At 40.1% G+C, this 19,777-nt stretch overlaps 1 protein-coding gene across 1 annotated transcript in view; it reads left to right on the forward strand.

Moving 5' to 3' along the window:
* The window catches only part of GRIA3 (glutamate ionotropic receptor AMPA type subunit 3), a 246,832-nt gene that overhangs the window by 198,322 nt on the left and 28,733 nt on the right, over positions 1-19,777 (forward strand). The window contains exons 9-11 of the mRNA XM_069985508.1: positions 2,811-2,918; positions 5,887-6,093; positions 16,512-16,885. Of these exons, the coding sequence (XP_069841609.1) occupies positions 2,811-2,918; positions 5,887-6,093; positions 16,512-16,885 (689 nt within the window). The remainder of the gene's footprint in view (positions 1-2,810; positions 2,919-5,886; positions 6,094-16,511; positions 16,886-19,777) is intronic.

The raw sequence follows: 19,777 nt of genomic DNA on the forward strand, positions 1-19,777 counted from the left end.
ACTTGGTTGGTGGGTTCCTCAATGTGACTGCAGGAAGGTGGTTAGGATAGTCAACCCTTGTACACCATGCTGAAGGACTTTTAGTGCAGTGATTAGACTGGGCAGCCTATTTGGTGATAGGCAGATTAGCCACTGCCCCAGAAGAGATAAAGAGACTAAGGGGTTAAGGGGTGTTTAAGACTTGTTTTGCTTTTAAGTATTAAGGGTATATTCACACGGGCGGGCTCGCAGCGAGATTCTCGCTGCGAGCCCGGCAGGTCCTGTCAGTTCCCATAAACTACATACTTGCTGCGGACCGCAGCGAGTATGTAATTATACCGCGCTTAACCCCTTCTACTCCCGCCGGCTCCCCCGCTGTAAGCAGCATACATTACCTCTCCTTGCTGCACGGGTCCGGCGTCCTGCTCTCCCGTCCGGCCAATTAGTGTGTTGCCCAGCCGCAGCCACTGATTGGCCGGGCAGGAGAGCAGGACGCCGGACCCGTGCAGCAAGGACAGGTAATGTATGCTGCTTACAGCGGGGGAGCCGGCGGGAGTAGAAGGGGTTAAGCGCGGTATAATTACATACTCGCTGCGGTCGTTTAGACCGCAGCAAGTATGTAGTTTATGGGAACTGACAGGACCTGCCGGGCTCGCAGCGAGAATCTCGCTGCGAGCCCGCCCGTGTGAATATACCCTAAAGAATTGTACCACTAAAACACCTTGTGCTGCTCAGAGATCACGCCCCCACCACCACAGTTACTTTATGGTACAAGCGGAGTCTAATGGACCTTTTACACAGAGCAATATTTCTAACAATTGAACGATTAACGATTTCGACGTAACAATGTGTTGTTTTTTTTATTACGATCGTTTAGACGGAACGATATATTGTTTGAAAAATCGTTATTGCGATCGTTTTAAGATCACTTAAAGTGACACTGTCCCCCCCTTTGTACATTTTGACTGCTCTCCAAAAGGGTAAAGGGTAAATGTTACAGCTTTCATTACTTATTTTATATCACACCTCATGGTGCCTGTTCTGGTAAAAAGTTGTTTTTATCACTTGTGGATTGGTATATGTGGGCGGGGCCTCGTGGCCTATGTGCCACATCGCTCCGCCTCTAGCGCCACTTAGCCCCGCCCCATCAGTGACATCATCACTGCATAGGCCCTGCCCCCTCAGCGGCCATTGGTGTGGGACAATATAGGGGGGTGGGGCCTAGAGCTTTAGGCTGGCCCACACCAATGGCTGCTGAGGGGCCAGGGCCTATGCGGCGATGACGTCATGGATGGAACGGGGCTAAGTGATGCTAGGGGCGGAGCGATGTGGCACATAGGCCACGAGGCCCCGTCCACATATACCAATTCACAGGTGATAAAAACCAGAACAAGCACCATGAGGTGTGATATAAAATAAGTAATGAAAGCTGTAACATTTACCCTCCACACCTGTGGAGAGCAGTCAGAATGCAAATAGGGGGTGACAGTGTCACTTAAAGTCCATCTCACACACAGAGTAAATCGGTGAAATACTGTTTAGACTAAGCAATCTGTCAATTTTAAGTGAACGACCGACGATTTGAGAACACGTTGAAAGACCAAGATGAATGATTTTTCGCTCATCCCTTGATCAATCGCTGTGTTTACACGAGCCGATTATCACTCAAATGCAATCGTTATCGTGAAAATTCAAATGAACATCGTTCATTCATAATTAAGATTGTTCCTATACTCTAGTAGGTAGAAATTGTCATTGTAACTGATGAGTATAGTGCTGTGTATTATGGGGAATGGGTTTTGGGTTGTTCCAAAAAGCGCTAGTTTGCATTTGTTTATCATTAATTGGTGGGAACGAAAAATCACTTTGTCTAATAGGCCCCTAAGGACATCAAACTATCTGTGCTTTCAAGCTCTGGAAATATAAATCTTGTACTACGGACATTGGAGATTAGGGCCATTCAGTTACCTGGAGTCACTGGCATGCATGAGTTTCTGATATATATACATGGTTTTCTAGGACTTTCTGGGACTCCCTTCTTCATGTGTGAACATACTCTTAAGAAGACTCATATGACCTAGGTTAGATATGATCCCACTACTAATATTTAGCATGGGCCATTGCTAAAAGCATAAACACAAGAGCTATAACTCTTACTATATCCTATGGTGAAATATGAAGGTAGCAGCGTGATCTATTACTGCTTTTCATTATGTAGGCCTGAGCTCATTGACAGAAAAATACCTGCAGCAATGTTAAGCAACATCCTATATAATATTATCCTTTGACATCTCTTCACACACAGCTCAGGGATGGAGTTGACAAATAATAATGACTCAAAGCATCGATTTTTGATGTGAGTGTGATAAACTATGAAAAACCAGTTTTCACATCAGCAGGGCAGAGTTATAGACTACTAACACTGCTGTGGATATTTTACTGTGATGTTGAAATTTGTCACCAAGTGTAATATTTAACGCATGGTACTCAATGGTTTCTTCACTAGCCATTAAAGCAAAAGGATAACAGGTCAGCAAAAAATATCTAGGTCATTGTGTTCTGTAAAAAGAATAAAAAGGGTTATATGCTTCAAATGCAGATGCTTCCGCTTTCCTACTGATTATCATTAATATCATAATCAAGGGCTCATGCATACAGGTGTGTTTGTGATCTGTATTACAGCTGGGCCGTGCACTCATTTTATCAAAATATGGTGGTAGATCCAGGGCTGTTTTGTGGTGGGGTTTTTTTTCTTTAAATAACTAGAACCTGTTATATGTGCTCTGCAATTTTGTCTAAAATGACTGTTTGGGCCTTGCCATGTGTTGCAGGTTGGACATTGGAATGAATACGAACGTTTTGTTCCTGCTCCTGATCAACAACCTACCAATGAATCATCTTCTGTGGAAAATAAAACTATTGTAGTGACAACAATTTTGGTAAGATTATATTGCAACGTTAAGGGGAAAATAATATAATTAGAGATGAGCAAATCTACAGTAGGAACAAAGCAAAGTGATTCGTTCCTATACACATTCTGCTCATCAGGCTGCGGGCGTTGAAGTCTTCTCTACTCCGTGCCGCTCTGTCCGGGAAAAGATGGATCCAGTACTAGGAAACTACTCCCAGTTTCCCAGGACTGGATCCATCTTTTTCCAGCACCTGGGGAGGAGCGGCACAGAGTGGAGCAGACTTCAACGCCTGCAGCCTGATGAGCAGAATGTAGATAGGTTCGAATAACTTTGCTTTGTTCCTACTCCATCTCTAAATATAATGATAAATACAATAATAATCTTTATTTGTCTCAGGCAGAATCCATTTTATTTCCGCCTGTGCCGCTAGCATATTTGGACAGGTTTGGTAACAATCAATGTCCTAGAGACATGTCCTAGAGATATGTGAAAAGTTTTGATAGGGATTTAAGCATTCAGATCCCCACAAATTGTTAGATCTGGAGCTGGAATACTCTGGAATTATTAGAGTTGGAAGAAGAGCTGGGATAAGGACAGTACTCTCCAGTTCACTGTGATCTCCATTTCACTTCAGACGCGCTCCATAGGTTTACAAGACCAGGATCCAGTAAAAAAGACAGCAAGCCAGGAAGAAAATAGCTTCTCCTTGCTCTGTCTAATGACCGATGGGGATCTAAACACCCAGATCTGATCTAAACTATCGGTATGTCTCTAGGACATGTCAGAAGTATTTAAAATGACAATGCCCGTTTACACAAAATATTTCAATGTAATATAGTCACTGTCTCTAGATACTGTCTAGGTTCAGACATTTGATTTAAAGACTGCATTGTCGTTGTTGCATTTATCTTTTAATGCTTTATTAAAAAATTATATATTGGGACAAAGAGAGACATTACTCATTTATAGCTGCAATTACTTACTATTAATAAAATATGACAGAAAAGAAACATGGCACATTTATTTGATAGATGTGCCACCCAAGGAAATCACTCTAAACAAAACTGTATTCAACTACATGAAATGTATTTCTTACCTTTATGTTTTCCTTCATTGCTTTTGCCGGACAGCAAACTAATCATAGTAAGTTGAAGAAACATTATAAAATCTACAACTGTGTTCAGACAGGCACTGAAAAGAAAAATAACATACTTTCCTTCCGTGCACCTGGCACTGGCTTTCCTATGGAGTTCCTAGTGCCACTGTGCAGCACTTCTGAGAATAGGGTCAGAATGTGCAGTTGCCTGCTCAGCCAGTCAGTGGCTGAGAGGTCACACTGTTGCCGCCACTATTTGACTAAGCAGCCAATAGCATGTCCTGATCCTGATTCTGGAAGTGGGGCACAGTAGGATCGTGAGACTCATGAGAACAGTGGCGTTGGAGTGGCGAGGAGGATAACTATATGTTATTTTTCTGTTTAGCACTTGACTGACCAAAGTTCTAAAAACTTAAAGGGGTTATCCAGCACTACAAAAACATGGCCACTGTCTTCCAGAGACAGCACAACTCTTCAGTTTGGGTGGGGTTTTGCAACTTTGTTCCATTGAAGTGAATAGAGCTTAATTGCAAACCCCACCTGAACTGGAGACAAGAGTGGTGCTGTCTATAGAAGAAAGGGGCCATGTTTTTGTATCACTGGATAAACCCTTTAATAACCAGATAACACTTTTATAGGATTTTCCAGGCTTTACTAAATGTGTCTTAAGGCTTTGTTCACAACTCTGTCTGGGAGCCCATTGTGCTGCATCTTATTATTATTATTATTATTATTATTAGAAGAAGAAGAAGAATAGCTTGGCATTCTGTGATATTGTTGCTGTTAAATGTGACTAAATTGCTAATGGCAACTTCTAATACATTTGTAAATGAACAAAGCTGCATGAACAAAGCCTAAACTGGATATATTTTAAAGTAACTAATAACAGTTTTCTTAACTTTCTCTTACTCCCACTGCTTTTACGCCAACCTTTTTTGGGGCAAAAAGTGCATGATATGCCAACATGAGAAAATGGTGGCCAAATAGAATGGTGGTATCATTAGGGACACAAATTTAGCCAATGGCTATGTTCACACAATGTTTTTTCCTCTTCGTTTAAAATGATGTCTGTCATTTTGAGTTTCGCTGTTTGGCCGTGTGTCAGTGCAATGATGGCTGTTGGTACATTATTGTAGTTTAGGTGGACTAATTGCCCTTTGGTTGCGTCTTTAATTGAAAAGTCCATTGAATTTTACAGTAAAAGCGGTGAAAGGACGGAGAAAAAAGAAAATCTGTGTGTCAACAACTAAAAAATAATGTCCGCTGGTTGCAGTAGACATCCGAAAACAATTCTCATGATCGTTATTTTGATGCCCGCACAGACAACGTCCGTCATTTTATACACTGTGTGTATTGGATGTCCGTCATTCCATTGACTTCAATACATTGCATTGAACTCAAATACAAAAACAGACTTTTTTTTTTTTTGCATTGAAGTCAATCACATTGCAATAACAGATGTCTTTTTAAATAGGAAAGGCTTTTTCTCTCTTTTTGACATTGTGTGAACATAGCCCAATAGCTAATATACAAAATCATGTAGGTCATTCATTCTTTCATACAAACAACTCGAAGTTTTAGCTTTTACATGAAAATTATTCAGATCATTTATTTCTTTTGACTCATGTTTGGGTTGGTAATTTTGTAAATGACTGTATTTCTTTGATAAAAAGAAATAATAAGAAGGACAAGATGAAAAAATAAGCAGATTGCCCTTTTTTCTGCAGTTCTTCTCAGTGCAGAATGAAAGATCACTCCACTCAGGTATAGATTTACTTAATGATGGGAAGAGTTAGACACTTCTCCTTTCATCTGCAGAACATTAACAAGTGTATAATAGAGCCTCTTTTCAATAATGTGCTGTTAAATATGTTTGATCCATAATTTATTTTATTAAAGGAAAATCCATATGTCATGAAAAAGAAAAACTACGAGCAGTTGGATGGCAATGACAAGTATGAAGGATACTGTGTGGACCTGGCTAGTGAGATTGCAAAACATGTTGGAATAAAATACAAACTTTCTATTGTTGAGGATGGAAAATATGGCGCCCGTGACCCAGAAACTAAGATATGGAATGGAATGGTGGGTGAGCTTGTATATGGGGTAAGTATTCATGTATTTTATTAGTAATACAGTGATCAAGAAATGTATTGAATTTAATGAGTAAAAATAATAATGATATTTGTATAGCGCTAACAGATTACGCAGCAATAAAGTAAGCTTAAACCTGCACAGATACATTTAGCGGAACTACAATAAGATACTGATTTGACTAGTTCTTCTTATTCCCTGCAGGGCAGCCTTAACAGCATTATGGGCCCCTGAGTAAAGCTGTGAATTGCCCCCATCGCCCCCCCCCCTTACTGGTGAAACATTCCAAAGCAGTCTTTGGTAACTGCAGTGGGCGAGCACATTGCTAGGGTCCTAAAATATCCAGGGCACAGGCCACTGAGTTGCATGTTGCTCAGTAACAGGGCTGATTCTAAGTTTTCTGCTGAGGCGAAACCTGAAATAACGCCCCACCCACCCCAAGTGCCCACTCTGCCCACACTGCCCCATCATCCCCCACCCCCAAACCTATTGAAAATCTGCAGCCTATAAGTGAATACACAATCCAGTTCCACCATAAATAACCCTGGTCATGCACTATCTTCCACCTTTCTAAAGGACCAGATTCTAACTCCCCAAGTTTCTAATCAATTCTTCAATCTTTATTGCTTCTTCAGGAATAAAAGCATCTGACATATATAAAAGTGCATTGTGACTACTCGTGGTGTCTTATTCATGGTCATACTTTTATTACACCTTGTGTTTCATTTAAAGAGGTAGTTACCACTTGTAGTGTAGTGATGTGTGAAGCATATAACAATACCTTCAAATTGTTGGCAGTCAGCCCATGTCTGTGTCCAGCTATCATATGTAGGTCATGGGGTCAATGAAGTGAGTGGTTTGTAGCATAAAGTATGATTTATTGACACTTTATAAAATCTGGCGCCCTACAAATCTGCCACCTGAGCAAGAGACCCATTTAGCCTCATGACAGAAAAAGTGCTGCTCAATAAGATGTTCAACACACAATCGTGTGTTTAACACATCCTAATGCCCCTCCCCCCCCCCCAGGAAGCCCATATTATTGTTGTTAGCTCATCCATTGCCAGGATGCCTAGAATTGTTGCTAACCCCTCCTCCTCCAGGATGCCCCTAGTATTGTTATTAACTCTTCCCCCTCCATGATGCCCCTAGTACTATTGTTAAGCGCCCAACCCACCCCTGGATGAACCTAGTATGTTATTTAAATAACTTTACCCCTAGGGATCTATTGTATTGCAGTTAATGCCTCCCCAAAGAAATGCCCCTAGTCAGTGCCAAGTAAAAAAAAATAACAAACATCCCACTCACCTGTTCAACCCTTCATTCCAGTGATGACCATTCCTTTGTGGCTCGCGGTAAAAGGCGTGCGCTGCTCTGGTGTACATAAGCAGGGAGTCCCCATTTCTATAAGTACATTACATAATACGCTAAGAAATATACATACAGAAGCCCTTGGATTCCCTGCTACTGTACGGTATGCATCACCACTCACTTGCCAGCTCAGTGGCCAATCACAATTAGTTACCCCTCTGCTTACGGCAGCTACCTTGGCACAGGGGGTATCTGCAAGGCTGGTCACCCTGGGACAGAGAGGACCCCTATGAGTCATGGGCCCCCAGGCAGCCACCTACCCTTCCCAATGGGAAAGATGGCTCTGATTCCCTGTTGGTATTGATTGAAATACCATAAAGGACAATACCAGCATTTGGTTCATATGTTCTCTTTGAATTTTCTTGGCTTTCCAACAATACTCTAAAAATGTACGTCTATAAAATTGACCCAAGTTAATGTCCAGGATAGGGAATATAAATTGTAAAGGGACAAAGAAAGTTGAGGCAGAATATGTTTTTGCTTTTCTATGTGAGGTAATTGGTCTGCGTACAGCATCAGCCCTTTAATTATGTATAGAAAAGGCAGTATTTATGCGTTGGAAGTTTGTAGAAATCAGCCTAGCCATAGCAATGCAGTGCCAGTTAGTAGGTGGACAGCAGTGAATGTTGATTTTGTTGCACGTCTGAATACACTTTCCTTTATAATACAGTCTGGGCATTTGGTAATTCACTGTAAAACATTGCCGCAATATCCATATGGGCTTGTTTTTCCTGTTAACAATTCCAGGGATTTTTTGATTTTAGAAGTACTATGTGGGGTGTTGAAGAAAATGAGTCATTTCTTTATAGCATTTGACAGAATGTGATGCTTCTTAAAGGGAATGTGTTGCCTAGATTTTTTAACTGATTGGAGCCAGATACTAAACTAGTTCTTCTTTTCCAATCTGCTTCTATTTTCTGATTATACATTTTTTTGTATATTATTATGGGGGCAGCCGTACTGCCTGTGCTTCTGCTCTATTCTAATTAAGGCTATCAGAGAGATCCTTTACAGCAGCTACATGAATATAAGAAGCAATAAACTGGAGGGGACTCAGTGACCAAAGTCTTCTAGGTCTGCCCTGTCACCTGTGCAGAGGTTAAAGGTGCAAGGAAGGGGGTGAAGGAAGCTCTGATCATCACCTATTATAAATGGCTTGATATCATCTTACCAATATCTTCATGTCTTTCATTTTAATCCTGCCTATGATAATAAAGATGTGATAAACTACATTTTAGCACTGTGAACTTGCAATCTCTATATCTATAGAAAGCTCATTACTTTGTAGTGTAGATCCAGTGAGACAAACTTCCCAACCAGAGTAATTCTGCAAATAAAAAAACCAGATTCCAAGTGTTATTTTGAAGATAAATAAATAGATTGATAGATAAATAGATAGACATTAGATAGATAGATAGATAGATAGATAGACAGACATTAGATAGAAGATGGATAGATAGACAGATAGATAGATAGATAGATAGATAGATAGATAGATAGATAGATTAATAGATATTAGATAGATAGATGCACCTCAAGAGTGCTGTCATATTGACTGTCTGCTCCCACATTGACACACTGATGGTCAAAGTGAATCTTGTTTATTTAAAAATGGCAGCCATTGTACAGTATATATCCCGGTAGCAGGCGTTCTTCTACTTAGGCTGAGGTCAAAAGAGTTACTTGCATAGCACTAGTGTCTACTTACAAAAGCTTTAGGGTGCCTTCACACCTACCGGATCCACAGCGGATCTCACTTCTGCGAATTCGAAGCGAGAACCGCTGCGGATCCGGTATCAATTTACCCCTATGATAGCACATATTCGCAATGGGATTGACATCCCGCTGTGAATATGTGCTTTAACTCCCTGGTGCCCGCAGCCACGCCGCTGCAGCCGCCATCCCCGGCGGCGGCACATCCCCCCCATCCCGGCCACATCCCCCCATCAGCCCATCTCCGGCCCGCCGCCGTGAGCATACAGTACCTGCTCGGCGGCGCGGCTGCAGTGAGGCTCCCGGCTCCGGTCCCGCTCAGCTGATCTGCCGCAGGTACTGTATGCTCTCGGCGCTGGGATGCGGGCGGCGGTGGGCTGGGGGTGGGCTGATGGGGGATGTGGCCGGGATGGGGGGGATGCACCGGGGATGCGACGGCAGGGCTGCGGGCACCAGGGAGTTAAAGCACATATTCACAACGGGATGTCAATCCCGCTGTGAATATGTGCTATCATAGGGGTGAATTGATACCGGATCCGCAGCGGTTCTCGCTTCAAATCCGCAGAAGTGAGATCCGCTGTGGATCCGGTAGGGGTGAAGGCACCCTTAAGGATTTAGACGTCTCTATGTGTTTAAAAGGTCAGCGACATATTGTAATTGCTTCACTACAACATATATTCATCACATCCTTAGTAATAGATAGATAGATAGATAGATATGAGGCAGATAGATAGATAGATAGATAGATAGATAGATAGATAGATAGATAGATAGATAGTAAAAGAGAAGAAGCAGCACTGCTTTAATGTAGTATTGGTGGTGCCAGCGGATCTTGATCCAGACCAAAGATCGTAGTGAATATATATGCAGAGAATCCACAGCACTCCAGCGTAGTGAAAAAGCTCTATAAGCTGTGTTTATTCAGTCAATTATTCAGTGTTGCACTATGAATTGACTGAATAAACACAGCTTATAGAGCTTTTTCACTATGCTGGAGTGCTGTGGATTCTCGGCATATAGATAGATAGATAGATAGATAGATAGATAGATAGATAGATAGATAGATAGATAGATAGATAGATAGATAGATACTATTCAGAATGGAGTGCACTCCTAGTTTTGGTTCTGGAGTGCCAAGCAACGGATATACGTCTCCTTTAAATAAATCCAAGAATTTGCAGCACTTCCATAAGGTCATCTTATGGAAGTGCTGCAAATTCTTGGAGATAGATAGATAGATAGATAGATAGATAGATAGATAGATATGAGACATAGAAAAAGAGAGAGATGAGAGATAGATAGATAAATTAGATAGATAGATAGATAGATAGATAGACAATGAATGATTATAGGAAACAACCACTGAATAAGACATGAAATCATTTTAATTAATCTATTTATCGTACAAGCAACATTGTTTCCCTCATAATAAAGCATTATCATTATTATTTGCAGTCTAATTGAGAAATATGCTTTACCAGTACATTTAGAAAATGGATTTCTAGGAAACAAATCCTGATTAGTGAAGACTGAGCTGTATGTGCTCAGAAATGTGCCGTTATATAGAGGATGTCATTGTGAGAATCTGTGTGATTACACTAATTCACTCCCTCCATTTACCTCCTCTTCCCTAAATTGCACGATCTGTAGTATTATCACAACTTGGCCAAAAATCTACTTACCAAGAACACAGCCTTTTAGTTAAAGAATAAATTAATGTTTGCTTGAAATTGCCATTTAGTCCTTCAGAGGTCACATATTATCATGGGACTTCATTGATTCATTGAAACGTCGATAAATATTGACTGTGCTCGTGTGTTTAAAGAGCTGGCATCATAGTCAAAGGAAAAACATTGATTTCTTTTTCTGAAGGAAAATCTGCATCTGTAATGTGGTTGAGTGTAATGTTATCTCATTTCTCTTTTATTTGAATTGACCTTATATCCAATCACTCCTGGGAGGACTTATTTGGATTCATCTAAAAAAAAATATAAAAAATTATAAAAGTCGTACAGTAAGTTACTCGTAAGAGGCCATTATTAGGACGCATTAAGCTCTGTGAATGGAGCTTTGTGTTTTAGCTGATCATCTATCTATCCTGTAGGCATGTATCTGGCTTTTCTGCATTACATGGAGATCCTTAATCACGTTGGGCTGGGTTCACACTACATATATTTCAGTCAGTATTGTGGTTCTCATATTGCAACCAAAACCAGGAGTGGATTAAAAACACAGAAAGGCTTTGTTCACACAATGTTGAAATTGAGTGGATGGCCGCCATTTAATGGCAAATATTTGCTGTTATTTTAAAACAACGGCTGTTATATTGAAATAATGGCCGTTATTTACTGTAATATGGCGGCCATCCACTCAATTTCAACATTGTGTGAACAGATCCTTTCTGTGTTTTTAATCCACTCCTGGTTTTGGTTGCAATATGAGGACCACAATACTGACTGAAATATACGTAGTGTGAACCCAGCCTCAATGTCTATCAGTCCCCTATTCACTACTCCTATAGGCCATGCTGTTTTTAAACCTTATTTTGGTGTTTTCCTATCTTTTACGCTTTTTGGATCTTTTAAAAACTCCCTGTAACATAATGGCTGAGGATTTCACTCTGGCATCTTTTAATACAGTATGTACTGATGCTGGTGTTTGAAGTTTTCAATTGAAGGTTTCAATTGAAGGTAGAAGGCAGCGCAGCGTTCAAGTGTTGCAGAGCCACAATAATAATTCTCAGTTCATGAACCTTCCAACATGATGCAAAGTAAAAAAAAAAATCCAACAAGTGAAACAAAAAGTGATAGCACTGCCTGGCTCTCCACTAGATGGCACTCTGTCTCAGGCTGGGTCTGATATGTGGTGGTGCTCAATCCGAAATAAACATGCTGTATGAACAATCAATGAAGAATGAAAGGAGGCACTCACCAGCAGTATGTTCAGACCATCTGGCTTTTATTGCTGTGCGCAAGGGGGAGCAGAGGGGGACAAGGTGGGTGATCGCAGTTTCGCGGCTTAGTGCCGCTTTGACAAACCCTCCAGGAGGGTGGCACATGGTTTGGTGAAAAGAGTACTAATTTTAACTTTTATGTAATGAGTGCTGCAGGTTATTTATTTAATGCCTTCCTAGAGGAACTGTCATTTTAACTTTTGCATAGATAAACAGTACTAGCGGATATAAGAACATATCTTATCAGACAAAAATGCTATCAAGCATCTTTTCTCTCCCCCCAACCCCGCACACACTTCCTGCTAAACTGTCTTACATTTAGGGCCCTATTATGCCAAGTGATTATCGACCAATAATCATTTGGTGTAATAGGTCATGTTATAAAGCAATGATAAGCCAACATGCACGATGTTGGCTGATCCTTGCATTAAAACATGACCCATTAAAATAACATAGATGCGACAATCTGTTGCCTGTTGCTGCGTGCAACAGGAGCGGCGGCAGCAGACCACTGCTATCTTCTATGGGCACCCCAAACAAGGTAGTGATCGCTTGGGCAGCCCCTGCCCTCCTGCTTTGATGTCAGTACAAGTAATAGCACAGACAGCAAGCGGGGAATGAGGAGCAAAGACTGGACAGGTTGGCGTTCCCTTGCTCCTTAATATCGGCCCTTACACTTATAGGCTAAGTTCACAAATGTTTTTTTTTTGTAAAGAACAGACGCTGATTGCAATGGCCTCAGCATTCGTTCTTTACTGCAGGGGCGGCATCGCATTGAAGTCAATGCAATGCCGCCCACTGATGTTTTAGAATGGGCGTTACAATAATGTGCCTGTCAATTATTTCCGGGATCTGTTCACTGAACAGCGTCCGAAAACATCAGCTGTTCACACAATGCAATGTGCAGCGGTGGCCGTACATTGCATTGAGGTGAATGGCTAATTGATTTGCGGGAACGGCTAACAGTGGCCACAAACCAATTGTGAAAAAAGAGCATTCCTGCAGCCGATACAGAGGTATCGGCTGCAGGAACAGGCTGAGTGCAGCTCGGTGGCTGGATGTTTAACAGTGTCCGTTGCTGTGCAACGGACACTGTTAAACGATGTGTGAACATAGCCTCACTCTGTAAAATTAGCTCAATACTACCCTGTCCTTTGTAGCTAGCTCAGGAATCAAGTTACAAGCCGGACAGCAAAGAGAGGAAGAGGAAGATGGTAGGGGGAAGCCAGTCAGGCTTCAGAAAAAGACACTAATCTACAGTACTTAAAGGGAACATTGTGCCCAGCCATATTTGTTTGATAGCGATGCAACACCTATAGAGAGTATATTCCTGTGAAGGTTCTCAGCAGTTATTAAGACATGAATGAGATTAACCTAGAATGGATCCCTTCTTTCCCCCCTAACAGCCATATAAGCTGACTATATGTTATGTATTCCTCTGATTGGGCTGATTGGTTCATTTTACATCACATGATCAATGGATCACATGATTCATTATTGGGGGGACTGAGAAAAATATTACAAAAATGTAGGTACTAAATCATACTATTTAGAGGGGAGGGGACAGAACAACTAAAATGCATCAAGGACAAATAAAAAAAAATCATAGACTGTTAAGGACCCTTAGGGTAAAAGTAAAAAAAAAAAAAGGGGATTCTTGAAACGCTACCTTCTAGAGATGCTTGAGGACCATAGTTGAGAAGCAGTTCAGTGGAGTACCAACCACGTATTAAGCATTCATTTTTATGTTATACACTCGTATTGTGTTCAGACTTTTTACGACTAAGCCCATCGCTTTGCAGAGATGCAGTTACTGTGATTACATCATAGATACACGTTTTGCAGTTATTTCCAATAAATTTAGCAAAAATGAGTTTTGATGACAAAAAGGAAATTTCCAGACAGGGTGGTAAATATTTAAAATAACAACAAGACTCTTGAGGGAGGGACAATTCAATTTTTATGCCTGCAGAGGAGAGTAATCCATCTTCTTCTCCAGCATCTTGCGCAGTGTTTAGCTGGATTTGTCCTGGCACTCGCCTCTGCAAGAAATATTTATAAAATAATGACCCTGACTCTTGTTTAAAAATTGCTTACATTTTATTTTTTTACCGCCGTACATCATCCAAAGCGATTTACCTTAAAAGCTTAATGCTTAAAATTTCCTGAGTTATGGATTGTTAGCTGGTGTGAATGTCATCAAATAATAATGAATTCTGCACTTTAAAGAAACAAAACCAGCACTTTTCTAAAGATGCCTGCTACATGTGCAATTTTAAATGGATTCATGCTTGATTTATGATCTCGAAACGAACGACAAGGAGGTCCGGCCCAGACGTGGGAACATTTTACCATTTTTCTAATATAGAAGCAGTCATTGAATACATAAAAAATGTGATAAATAATTTGCACTTATTATATAAGAGAATGTTAAAGTGTCCTTAAAACCAGGTTTAATTGTTATAAGTATGAGATCTAGAGTATGTACAAAACCATAATAAAAGTATTGGAAAACTACACCTTAACTGGTTGTACCTTCTTAACAATATTCTTCTTTCTACAATATTAGAAAATATAGAGAATATAGAGGGGGCATTCTCGCTTAGGACTCCACTTTATGAGCTCGAATGGGGAGCTGCTAACAATAAGCAGGTCTCATTTTGTCAGATTAAGTTGATCCCTGTATGGCATAGTCAGTCACTTAAATGGCCATTATGTTATGCCCCATTAATTTGAAAGAGGAACAACTCTTTAAAAGAAGCTAAACTCTATGGGGGAGAGTTATCAAACATGGTGTAAAGTGAAAATGGCCCAGTTGCCCCTAGCAACCAATCAGATTCCACCTTACATTTTCCAAAGAGTCTGTGAGGAATGAAAAGTGGAATCTGGTTGCTAGGGGCAACTGAACCAGTTTCACTTTACACCATGTTTGATAAATCCCCCCCCCCCTATGTCTTACAAATTGAAATAAAATCTGTAATTTTTTTTCCTGCCACTGGAACCACAAGTCATTAGAATGGCCCCCAGTGGTTTCCACCTGCCCTGTCAGCCATAATTGATAGATATCTCCCTATGCCCAAACGAGGAGATATCAGTCAATCAAAGCTGATGGGACAGGGAGAAGCCACCAGACCAACCCGATGGTTGATGGTTCAGGTATTATGAAAGTGATAACAAGTTCCCTCAATTTTTTTTTTTTAGTTACATGGTTAATGTTATATGTTACTGTCATTTAACAAAGCTTTTGGCATGTCAAAAAAGTTGTGCAGTCCAGAGCCCACCAACCACTAGATCAAGCACTTGACTGAGCTCTTCTCTCCCTACCTCACTGTTGTCCTCTTTCTTGCTGTGGGAGACAGATTCTATAGTAAGGGCTTCATTACATAGGGGGATTGTGTAGTAGGGAATGTGTAACCGATGATTGATGATCGATCCAGCAATTGTAATACCTGATTACTTTTTTGCAATTTGTTTTCTAAGTACTGGTAGGTAATGGTTTCTGTGGAAGCTGTTTTATGCATGTAAAGCAGCGAAAGGTGCCCATACAGATTAGATTAACGCTGATGAAAATAGACAATTTTAACCAAAACAATTGTTCATGGGTGAACTGTCTGAATTTTTTATCAAGTGGCCATTACTCATTGACTGTGTATAGTGCAGTATTGTAATACACAATTGTTCTGTAAAAAATGTTTCCCACTGAAACATAGTTTGTCTCTCTCCCGGTGTCCTTGACTATGTTGCAGCTACTGTACATTGAACTAAAATGTACATGGCTGCATTGACTTGACAATTGTTCAATTAACAATTCTTAAAAATTGTTCTGCTTCGATCTTAGGTGTATGACCAGCCAGCTCTCTGCACATTGTGTTTAGAGCCACATCTTTGTAACATATGTTTGAATAGAAAATTCTGTACACTGTGATGTACCCATTGGTTTATATGGAGCCAAGTGAAGAGTGTCCTTTTCATTATTTCCCATTTAAACAGCTTTACAGATTTTCCCAGTGTATACATGAAATTATCATTATTATTAACATATGGATGTGATGTGAACCTTATCATTCAGGTTAAAAATGACCTGCTTTCCCTAATATGAGTGCATAGGAGCTAAACTGCAATGGACCTGAATTTAGATGATGTGGTGGAAAATGAGAAAACATCTTGTGATGTGAAAATGAGTTGGTACACTAAGTTCTGCTACATCAGTAGAATAGAAAGCCTAGATGGTGAATGTGTGAAAACATGCAGAACTGCTTTATCGGACAATCATTTTTCATTGTAACTAAAAAAAAAAAGAGACTCCTGAAGGTTTAGTGAAGAGTTTGGTAACAAAAACGCTTTCTTTTACCCCACACATTTGCACTTACTGAAATATTTTCTTTGTTTTCAGAGAGCAGACATAGCAGTCGCCCCTCTCACCATTACTCTGGTACGAGAAGAAGTGATTGATTTTTCAAAACCATTTATGAGCCTGGGCATCTCCATCATGATTAAGAAGCCTCAAAAATCAAAACCAGGAGTATTTTCCTTCCTGGATCCCTTGGCCTATGAAATCTGGATGTGTATAGTTTTCGCCTACATTGGAGTCAGTGTAGTTCTGTTCCTAGTCAGCAGATTCAGCCCCTATGAATGGCACTTGGAGGACACAGATGAAGCCCGTGACCCTCAGAACCCTCCCGACCCTCCAAATGAGTTTGGAATATTTAACAGCCTATGGTTTTCCCTGGGTGCCTTTATGCAGCAAGGATGCGATATTTCTCCAAGGTTTGTTCCATATCACTCCATCACCTTCTTGCATTTTATGGTCATATATGGATGCCATGGTGTATATATGTTTAGTGATGAATTATTTTCTAATTCCAAATTTTCTTTTTTCATGCTTTACATCCCACCCAGCTCCAAGCTTCATCATTAAACTCATCGCTTGCCACCACATCTCATGTATAATCGGTATAGAACTCAATACCATTTATACATGTCCATTGAAACTTATATTCACCATGTTGAGACTGTAAAATGCATAGGGTCTTTATGTTTTAGCAATGCTTGGAGTTCTACCGTGTTTTTGCTGCATATCTCATTTTACGGTCATCTGCTTGGTGCATATAACATATGTTGCTATGCAAAAGTAGCAGCTGATTGCTCTGAAGACACATGCAACAGCAGTTTAATTACCTATGTCTTCAGTTCACGCTTGTCATCGCACGCTATCTTCATTTCGTTTTCTTTATTTGTGCTTTTGTTTTCTTTTCCTCTTTGCTACAGCCCCATTGTTTATTGTGCATGCCACGATTGGCTGTTAAATCAACAATCTTATTTACTATGCCATATCTAAATACAAATTGTCAGTCTACAGTAGTATCTATCTAAGATGTGCTGCCACGTAACCAAAACTGCTCCCAGATATGCAAGAGCTCATTTGATATCAGTTCTAGCATTTATATACACCCTCTTACCATATTCATGAGTTATCTGCATGCAAATCTCGAAGCACATCTGCAGACGTAAACTAAAAAAAAGTGAAGATTAAAAAATAATTTAGGGAAATTCCTTTTGCATTTTGAAAATCTGTTGATGATCTTGATTTTATATATTCAAGCTTCATTTCTAAGGATCTTACAAAATAAAAGATTGCCATATTAAAAGTTAGCAGAATACCTTGAGGCCTCGTACAGTTTTGGTGCAGTTATTCCGACACATAAGAAAGCTGACGGGAGGGTATGATTTGGCTGACAGCTATTTCTCCTGACTTCACTATTAGCATGTTACATTTCTATATAAAAGGTTTACTTTACAAGGACAAGCACTGCAGGATACCCCTGAGTGTCCCTTTAGCCAAAGCAAAAAAACAAAGGTTGGTCTAGCCTGATGCTGAGTCAGGTGGGCCAACTAAACATGAGATTTTTGGGCAACCCCATTACTCTTTTGTAAGCCAACTTTATACAACAACTGCACCAAAACTGTATGCATGTGCTCATCTAGCATTTAGCAAAAGTAAGAAAGACATTCTCTTGCAAAGACTTATAAATAATAATAAAAGGATAATAATATTAAGGAGGTTATCTGGGTTTACTAAAAGAAAAAAATTGCCTTTTTTCAGTGCTGCTCTATTTAAAGGGAACTCTTAAAAAAATTTAGTCAAATCTGCAGACAGTATGCTATAGATCTGGATGAGCGGAACAGATTGATATATAGTTTAATGGGATAAGTTTTAAGCTTGCCATTTGCCCATGTTAATTTCTATTCATTGAAGCCATGTGGGCGTATGCAGAGACAGCTACAAGTGTGCATCCATCCAGCATAGCTCTTAATTAGGTCCGACCACTTGACTACTTTGCTCCTTCTAGGCTTAGTAGTCACATGGTGGTGATTGACAGTTCTCCTATTTATATGCACAGATAGCTGTCAGTCTCTAAATAGGACTGTTCACATGACTACTTAGTCCAGGATGAATAGAGATTTGCATGGGCAAGTTATTCTAGAACAGAGGTGTTAAACTCAGTCCCTCCAGCTGAGGCAAAACCACAATATCCATTGGGCCTTTGGGTGTCCAGGCATGATGGGAATTGTAGTCTTGTAACAGCTGGAGGGCCTGAGTTTGACACCTGTGTTCTAGAACTTTTCACACAACCTTAAATATCATTTCATTCTGTTTCTCCAGCTCTACAAGATGCTGCCTGCAGATTGGAGTACAATTTTAGTGTGACAGGCTCCCTTTAGATGAAACTTTTAGAACCATTACATTTTGTTCACGGATCACGACCATATGTTATTTTCATTACAAATAAGATTATTATCATCAGAACATTATTCTATTTCTACTTTAAGCAACATGATTTAAAATGTTATTGTTATAAATATAGTTATAATACGATTAAATATTATTGAACTAGTGTTAGCAGTAAAGTCCAGGTCACTCAGATGCAAAATGACGGATCTATTTTACAGAAATAACATGTTCATAGTGTATATCTGGTATTGCAGATGAAGCCTAGTTACTGGAGAAGGGCTTAGCTGCAGTACCAGATAGTGCAAACAAATTCATGTGCTGCCCATTTGGCTTCAAGTGATATTGTCCATCCCTTAGTACAGGTGACAATATCAACAGCATCAGGCACAGTGGCTGCTGTACATTGCCCAGCCAAGAAGCCCCACCTCAGTGACATTGCCAACAGGGATGAAAGTATCGCTTTAAATAGGTTCACCAGGATTTTAAAAAATAATAATTTTTTACTTCCCAAAACAGCATCATGCCTGTCCACTGGTTGTATGTGGTACTGCAGCTCAGCATTCTTCACTTCAGTGGGGCTGAGTTGCGTTTCCAAGCAAAATTCATGGCCAAATACAGTATGGTGGTTTTTGTAAGAAAGTAGCTATGTTTTGGTAATGCTGGACAACACCTGTGTAAACAGTTGACAAAAATGGCCATATTTTGCAAATTCAGGCCGTAAATAATGAGCATATTTATTATTTGAACAGCTGTAATTAAATCTGAACATTATATGGTGTGTGCACTGCCAGCCAATTTTCCATTGACTCTAATGGAGCGCATTATTATATTGAAGATACGGTCATATGTTTACCTAAAAATGATGTCCGTATTTTACCTTTATTTTACAATGTATGGACCTAGCCCAAGGCTTTGTGATTTTTTTT

Source organism: Dendropsophus ebraccatus, chromosome 10, assembly GCF_027789765.1.
Source record: "Dendropsophus ebraccatus isolate aDenEbr1 chromosome 10, aDenEbr1.pat, whole genome shotgun sequence".
In the NCBI taxonomy this organism is placed as follows: domain Eukaryota; kingdom Metazoa; phylum Chordata; class Amphibia; order Anura; family Hylidae; genus Dendropsophus; species Dendropsophus ebraccatus.